The 9,008-nt window shown below is 38.8% G+C and overlaps 1 protein-coding gene across 1 annotated transcript; it reads right to left on the bottom strand.

Moving 5' to 3' along the window:
• Positions 1-6,014: 6,014 nt before the first annotated feature.
• LOC141445214 (facilitated trehalose transporter Tret1-like) lies at positions 6,015-8,057 on the bottom strand. Its single transcript, XM_074110998.1, has 2 exons — positions 7,925-8,057; positions 6,015-7,451 (listed from the first exon to the last, which is right to left on the bottom strand). The coding sequence occupies exons 1-2, from the start codon at positions 8,028-8,030 to the stop codon at positions 6,172-6,174; spliced, it is 1,386 nt and encodes a 461-aa protein (XP_073967099.1). The 5' UTR covers positions 8,031-8,057; the 3' UTR covers positions 6,015-6,171.
• Between the last annotated feature and the right edge of the window lie 951 nt (positions 8,058-9,008).

Raw genomic sequence — 9,008 nt, 5'->3', positions numbered from 1 at the left:
TTGACTGTACTTTACATTGTCATTTAAACTGTACCAAATTTCAAGGCGGTCGGTACCATTCAACATTGAGGAGTTCACTCCTGCGGAGACGATCCTGGCAGGACCAGGACCACAAGGATGTCAACTACCAGATTATTGTATTGTCACCAAATTTAATTGTGTGTCAAATTTCAAGTCAATTGGACCGCTGAAGTGGGTCAAAGATTTGACCCAAACAATAAATATAATAATACAGGCAGGCTAAAGAAAGAAAAATCGACCAAGTGCGTCAGGCTACGTACAGTCGTGCAGTATCGCAATGTGGCAAATAGGTACCTATTTAATATTAAGTGTTGATTAACTTACTCGCTAACTTGTTGAGACCCTATAGTTGTAATACATAGTTTCTTTTAATTCGTTAAAAATAATTTATGATTTTATTTTCAGATTTATAAATTCAACGGGGGTAAGATAAGATTATTTGTACCATCAATTAAATTGGTTTTTCACTTTGGATCGTTAGAACAAAAAAAAATTACTTCAGTACTCGTATTTTCTCGATACATTATTTCCAATACAATGAGTAGTTAATGTAATAATTCAAATGTGTTCCAAATTGAACTCCAATTAACACTACACGTGCACAAACCGCGTACAAAATGACTAATGATTATTACAGGTGTCCCACCCCATGAAACAGCCCCAAAACACGACACGGTAAGCAAATTCTCCGTACATTGCACGGCCGAAATGCTCACGGCATAACCATAATTTAATAAAACACGCAATGTACAGGGAAATTGTGGGAAGAGTCGTAGCCAGGCCAACCGTAACACTAAAAGGGTGTCAAACGGTAAAGGACACCTGCGCAGGATTACAAGTCAGTGGCTTTAAAACGTTATTGGATTACTGTTGCGCTTTTGAAAAGGTCATTTAAAAATGGGAATAATTCAACTGGTTGGTAAAGTATTCGTAGGTATATTTTGAACGTGAAAATGTACTTATTTGGCTAGCCAAAATGACTAAGTTGGTCAGCAAGGTATGGTCAGGTAGGAAACCTTTGAATATATCAGCAAATAAGAGTAACGACTGCTATTTATTTTTGCTTAGCCTGTGCGTTGAGTTTTACCGGAACTAAAAGGTTGTTCTCGCATCCAACTAATTCATGCAAGTACTATATATGACTTATATCCAGAGAGCGGAATTTTCATGGCATTTTTTGACCTGTCATAGTGACTTCTCACTTATTGACTCTACCTAAATGATGTCGATATATAAGAATGTCGTAAACTTATCATGTTATATAAAGCGTTCTTTTTCCGCATAAAAATGGATATTTGACTGTAAAAGAAGTAGTTTAAAAGCAGAAAACATGAAAAAAAAATCATTTAAGTATTTCTTTTATAGAGACATTAACGGAACACTTGTTAACATTACAACAGAAGAATTTCAACATTAAATTTAAAAAAAACTGATATGAAATTATTAATTAGAAATTGTTATCCATTCATTGTTCATTGCATATGTCTATTTCACATTTTCAACTGCAAAAATTAATTGGAAGAGATCGCTCTTTAACTTAAGGCCGCCTATTGTTTACCTCCAGTTTTAATATTCTTTAGTGCCTATGTTGTGTATCGATATAAGTATGTATATCGGAAGTCGATAACTGAGAAGTCACTATGGCAGTTCAAAAATGCCATGATAATTCTCTCTGCTTATATCCATACCAAATTTCAAGTCACTTCGATTATCTACAATTGGGTTAAATTCGACTTGCAAGAATTGAAGTCAACTCCGAGAGTTGTTAAGTACATACTTATTATGTTAACAGCATGACGAGCATCGCTTGTCAACGCGTAAACTGTGTTTCGTGGTACCAGGTCATTCATTTCTTGTCAACTCGCATCTTAGCGAGCGAGCGGAAGCGACGCTCATATTATTTAGCAAATTCGTTCTGGAATGAGCTTCAAGTGTGTCGGTTGGCTGTTCGCGTGTTGTTTTTTGTTTTATACGGTTTGTTTTTTTACTTAATTAGCGGGCCGAATTGGTGATAAGTTAAGAACTGATTTTGTCTGTCTTATGGGTGCTATAAAAACAATGCAAGTTGAGTGAATAAAAGATTGTAAAAAAAAACAAAGTAAAATAACCAGTCGCATGATGCCGTAAATTGAGTTGTCTATTACAGCGGCGCGTTATCACCAATTATAATTCGCACAAATGACGCCGCCATTACTGCCCGGCGTAACCGGCTTAACGGGCCGGTAGCGTCGGCACAATACCTACCCGGATACATCAATCATCAAATGTCTTAACAACTCTGTATCCTTACAGCCTACCTATGTTCTACAATAAACATTTTTTCTGATTCTGATTCTGATTGTGATTCTGATCATCACGCTGCGATCTGCATCACAAGGGCATTGCAAAACCAAACAAGAAAATGTATAATGTTATTTATGATTTTTGCATTTAAACAGTTGATTATTCACAAAGGTATTCATTGTTCTTAGACATAAACCATTTGACGAGTTTTTTTTTTAATTATTATAGCTTTACAAATAACACTTGTACCACGTATTCGTAACATTTTTAATAAACGGTATTATGATTTCTCTCTTCTTCTTCTAAATTGCTACACACTTTAAAGAGTGGTCAAGGTCATACGTTGAGGATCAGCAATGAACCTTCATGACAACTTTTTTGGGAAACGCGTCGCGTCTGCATCACACCGTCGCAGTCGCAGATGTGGTGGAATACGTCCGCCGGAAGAGAAAGAAAGAAAGAAAAAGTTTATTCGCAATATACATTAACTTGTAGGTAGCATACATCAGGTACATAACTTAATGTTTAAGTAAAGTAAACTTATAGCTAGCCGAAAGGGCTGGCAGCTCAGCAATGCTGAGGTACGGAACCACAGCGCTGATTTTCAGCTGCAGCCAAATAAAGAAAAAAATGGTGCATGCCTATTTGACACCTTGAAAATATGTTATCGGAAATAGGCTGAGGGTGTTCCAGCTGCAGTCGCGCCACTACGTTCACTTCAGCTCGTTTGTGGTGCGCGTGCCGCGGCTGCTGATGGGGACCATCGCGAGTGCTGCCTTCTGGCCGAAAGACGTCGTGTTCCGGCGGTTCCGGGGCACCATGCCGCAGATGAATGCGACGTCGGGGACGGTGACTCAACGGGGTCACGCCGTTTTGTCACCAAATTAGTTTTAAATATTATTGATTTAAATACTTATGAACATATGTTAGTCTGTAAAGTATTTATTGTATGGGCCAAGTTGCCCGAAATAAATGAATTTATTATTATTATTATTATTAAAATAGTGTGGTAGTCTCCCCTTGACGCCCAGTCTGCAGTGCTGGAGTCCAGAGTTCGTAGTTGGCAACAGAGAGCGCTGCCCACTCTAACATCAGGTCCCTTTGTGGCCTTTTACGACACCCACGGGAAGAGATGGGTCCGTCCAATTGACAGCGGTGTAATAAGACTCAATTTACAAACAGCCGAGTTGAAAACGTTCAAATCGTAATATAACTTGTTTGTTTCTTGTATTCAGGCAATCAAGAAAATTTGCTTAGTGAGTATTTTTATACATAATTCCGGTATGTTTTACGTGGTGAAAGCAAAGATCAAACACTAACAAACGCATTGGGCTTGTCTCAGCTCAAACGATATTTACGTTTGATCTTTTGTAACATCTCCACATAAAATATAACTAGCTTGTTTTTAAACTCGGCAGAAAAAAGTACCAAACAAATTAGATACTTATGTATATATTTTTAAGGTTTATTATTTATTTATTTTTATTTAGAATAGCTAAAAAAAGGTCAGATAAATACACAGTCAGACAAATAAACCGCCCGGCGTCATACCAGGCGCAAAGATACCAATACACTTGCCACTTTGCGGTATTGAACTGCGATGGACAACTTGTGTGTTCTATAAAAAGTATTTTCCATAAAAATATCTGCCCGAGTGCCCGACCGGGGATCGAACCTGAGACCTCAAGCTTCATAATCAGGTTCTCTAACCACTTGGCCATCCGGTCGTCAGAATGAAAAACAATGACCCAAAAACACCCGGGCATTCTTGTTTGCTGTCGCTACCCGGGGCGTGTCCCGCCCGGTTAAACAAAGCCAAGCCAATTATTATTAAATATTCGCAGCCCAGTTGATGCCCGCCGTAATGGCGCAGCGACAATGCCGGTTAATAATTGCCCGGCCTTAATTAGCGGCGATAAACCTGGCCATTGTTGTTGCCGGATTATGGTGTAAGTGCTCAACGTTTTCGAGACTTTCGCCCTATATCTACATTCTAATGTTATAATTTTACTGACAGGTCTCTGACTAAGCCTCGTAGATGAAACTGGAATATCTAATCATCATCATCATCATCTCAGCCGTAGGACGTCCACTGTTCTGTTGGACATAGGTCTCCCCCACAGACCCCAAGTTGCTTCGGTTGGCAGCGGCCTGCATCCACCGTGAACCCGCAGCTTTAACCAGGTCATCCGTCCATCTTGTTGGTGGACGTCCTACGCTGCATTTTTCAATTCGCGGTCTCCACTCGAGAACTTTTCGGCCCCAACGGCCATCTGCTCTCCGTGCTATATGGCCCGCCCATTGCCACTTCAACGAGCTATTTCGCTTGGCTATGTCGTGACCCTTGTTCTTCTACGTATCTCCTCATTTCTGATTCGATCCCGTAGAGAAACTCCAAGCATAGCTCTCTCCATAGCTCGCTGAGCAACTCTGAGCCTATTTATAAGGCCTAAAGTAAAGCACCACGTCTCGGATCCATATGACATCACTGGCAACACACATTGTCAATATCTATATATTATTAGGCATTAACTTATCTTTATTGTCACAAACTATAAGTAACTAATACAATAATAATTTATTAAAAACAGTTATACAATAAAAATGTCAAAATCACGAAAAGAAAATAAAAAGAGAATAACTTATTATTATATATTTATTGAATAGGCGTTACTTTGCGGAGGTCCATATCAATGAACTAAAAATAATTCCTTGCTCACCCGCGACCTTACGATAGCTAAGTTATGCAAATATGCGTGTCATGCAGTTCCTCCACCTCCACACTGTAAGAACACACACATCACACCCTGTTGTGTCACTCTGAAGATAGCTCTGGTTGAGTTCGAAAACGCGTCAGTGTATGTGGTGGTGGTATAGATGGGTTTGTGTTGATTTGTGTGTGTTCTTACAGTGTGGAGTGGAAACTGCATGAACAGCATATTGCATATGCTAAGCTATCGTAAAGGTCGCGGGTGAGCAAAGGAAATTATTTTAGTTCATGTATATATTAATTATATTATTAGGTAATTCGCATTTCTTAAAATTTCATATACTAGGATCAGTCAGAGATCCGTCGACATTGTTATTGAAATTCATTCCTTCTGTTTATAGTTTGTTGCAATAAAATAAGTGTTTTAATTTAAGTGAACTACAAATGCTATATTACATATTTTGCCCGCAAGTAAAGTCACTTACAGTAGGTAAAATAAATAAATAAAGTGATTTGTTCAATAGTTTGTTTACAAGTATAAAATAAAAGAATAATTATATATGTACTAACATAGGTACCTATTGGAAATTCACCACGAGCTTTACGGTTGAGCAAAACTTCGTGATGAAACCAGCATTCACTTGAGAAGAAATTCAACGGTAACAAAGAAAAAAATATATGCGTAAAAATCGTCTAATGAACTAAAAATAAAATTAAGTAATAAGCAAAATAATAAAGCAACTTTCAGATAATCTCACATATTATTTAATTACCAATACAATAATGCCTTAACAAAGTAAATTTTATTAATTTAAAGTGCCGCAGTAGTAATTTTCGGTAAGTATGTGTGTGAATTGTCCAATCTGCACGGAGCCCCCAACTAGATACAACACTACAGCCCAAACCCTCTCTTTCTGACAAGAGGCATGCAGTAGACAGTGGGACAAATTTAGGCCATCTCTTTCTACCTCATCTTACAGCGTGTGACAGAAGAAATGGTGAAATGAAAACGATTGTGATTCCGAGTGCGTTAGACAAGCCTTATTTTTAGCCTCTCTGTTTTCTGTATTGCTTACTTAGGTACTACTTTTTACTTTGTTGGAATAAGCTGAGACTGGATCATATATTTCCACGAAGAGTCTCGAAACTTGTGATTCTCATTTCGAGATAAACCTATTCTCTTCAACACTGGAAACATCATCTGCTCGTCTGATTTTCGGACTCTTGCCTCTAAAGTAATCTCCAACATCATGCAGAGTACGATTCTTGGTTTCCGGCAATTCAACATACAAGTACATTAAGCTAAAGAACATGATGGAAGCGAATACAAGCAGCATCCCATGGGTCCCAATACCAATCTCCAGCCAGGGCATCACCGCCACAACAGCTGCCATCCCAAGAGACCCTAATATCCCATCTAAAACTGATCCAATAGCTCTATACTCCAGCGGAAAAATCTCTCCCATCAGAATATATGATACGGGATAGAACGCGACATTTGCTAAAAAGTAATACACTGCTATTGTGATCAAAATCAACCATGATAGAACCTCATGTGAATACTTAGTCCTGATGTAAAGCATAAGACAGACTGCTACTAGCAGCACGACACCTGCCAAACCAAAACCTAACATCAGACGCCTTCTAGTGAATAATTTAACGAAGTAGACGTTAATAAAGCTGGCTGGCAAAGAAATGGCATTCCCAATAACGGTATAGAAATATCCTTTAGATTTATCGCCGCTTAGTTGTTCAGCCAAATGGACTGAGTAGGATGCAATGAAGTGACGCCCACCCATGACAGGGATGAGCATAGTGAAAAAAAGCACTAGAACAGGCCTCCACAGCACAGGTGATTTCAACTTCCTCAAGAGATCATGCATTATTGTATTGTTAGCATTCTCACGGCGTCTCGCCTTCTCGGTTTCTATGAGTTGTTTCAACTCTCTCTCTCCTTCGGCGCTGAAACCTCTGAGGGAGTAAAAAACTGTCTCGGCTTCTGTGTATCGTCCCCTGGACACTAGCCATTCAGGCGTCTCGGGCCAGAACAACGTCACAATCAGTGCTAAAGTTGGTGGCACTGCGCCTAACAAAGCTAAGTTCTTCCAGTGTAAGAAATATGCCATCAGATGCATAAGAGCGACACCTACAACTCCTGCTATCATCTTAACACTCAGGAGAATATTCCTCATTTTTGGAGAAGAGAACTCTCCTATACACACGCTCATGAAATAACCTGCTCCGAGAGGCAGTCCTTGCAGGAATCTTCCAGCCAATAGCATTCCTACTGAGTTGTAGTTCCCGGCGAAGTGAGTCAGGATCCAGCCAATTAGGATGGGTACTGTTACGCAGAGGTTGGCGACTTTTCTGCCGCCATAGTGCATGATGGGTCCGAGCATGATCACCGGAGCCAATCCAGATAGTCCTGAAATAGAAACTAACAAAAAAAAATTACCTATTTGAAAAAAAAAGTCGATGTAAAAAGAACAAATCGTTGTGATGATGATCCTGAGCTCTGTGAAAAATGCAGACAGCAACTTTAAATAATTTATTGAATCAGGCGTTACTTTGCGGAGGTTCATATCCAAAAAAGGAGAAAAGAAAAAAAAACAGTGTGTTCTTAGAGTGTGGAGCTGGAGGAACTGCATGAACAGCACGCATATCTTGCTATCATACGTAGCTATCATAAGGTCGCGGGTGGGCAAAGAAATAGTTTTTAGTTCATTGAAGAAGAAAACACTTAGGGCCGATATAATGTACGGTGTAGGGATAGTTTCGTACTATTTGATTTACGAGTACTTAACCCTGCGTTAGCAGTTAACTTCGGGTAATAGGTATGTCTATATTGAAATGTTCAAATCTGTCTCGGAATTAAAAATATCCTTTGGCGGTTTTTATGGGTGTAGTTACCAAGCCATGACGTCAGCTCCAGGTCTATTTTGATCCCACTGTCGGGCTCCTGGAGGGCGGGGATGAGCGTCGCAGGGAACGCCATCGCGGTGCCCTTGGACATCATATTGAATTGAAGCCCCAATACGTAAAAAACCTGCGGCAAACCATATAAAACAAAATTTAAAAATGGTTCATAACTTTAATTGGGTGGATTCCTGGATTAAACTGACAAATAAGAGTAGAGTTGGAAAAAAAAACTTACGATTATTTTTTAAAAACTTAGGGTATTTGAAAATGAAAACGATAAACTAAAAAAAATTTAACAAAAAAGTAAAACCGACTCCAAAAAAATAAAAAAATAACAAAAAATGGAACCGACTACAAAACCCTTGAAATATTTTCTAGGTAAGTAGGTACGTACTAGCTCGAAGTCGGTGCCTCAGCACGAGCCAGCAAGAGTGAGACAATTCACAATAGTCGTCTACTTCACCTACATACTATGGGTTTCAATCCCTCCTGCTGGGTCGTGCTGAGTCACCGACTTCGAGCTAGTACGTACCTACTTACCTAGAAAATATTTTCAAGGGTTTTGTAGTCGGTTCCATTTTTTATTTTTTATTTTTTTGAGTCGGTTTTACTTTTTTGTTAATTTTTTATTTTTATTTATCACTTTAGTGATTTGTAGCCAAAGAACATCTCACAACGATTCCATTAAGCTCAAACACGACTTAGTTACGTTGTTTTATAACAGAGTTCCGTTGCCTACCTTCTGGCTTCAGCATCAGATCAGTTCGAAAGAATCATTAACTTAAAGCTTCTTCTTAGTTGCTTATCTAGGTAAGTATATTAATCATGATAATTTAAATTTAACCCGTGCAATACTTGTTATTGATAGTAGTAGTTCCGTTGGTCAAATCTGGTCTTCATCATCAGTTCCACTTCACCAAATTATGATTTGCAAGAGCAAATGCACGAGTTACTGCTAAATATATCCAAATTACTATAGGTATCCCTACAATATTTGAAGAGTTCCCTCGATTTCCTTAAGATCCAATCATCAGATCCTAATTTGCTGCTTATGGGACCTAATTGAAAGCATTCC

This window comes from Choristoneura fumiferana, unplaced genomic scaffold (genome assembly GCF_025370935.1).
Source record: "Choristoneura fumiferana unplaced genomic scaffold, NRCan_CFum_1 Sck3bRy_57;HRSCAF=227_pilon, whole genome shotgun sequence".
In the NCBI taxonomy this organism is placed as follows: domain Eukaryota; kingdom Metazoa; phylum Arthropoda; class Insecta; order Lepidoptera; family Tortricidae; genus Choristoneura; species Choristoneura fumiferana.
The sequence above is the reverse complement of the archived record's forward strand: the minus strand, read 5'-3'. Positions and strand labels throughout refer to the sequence as shown.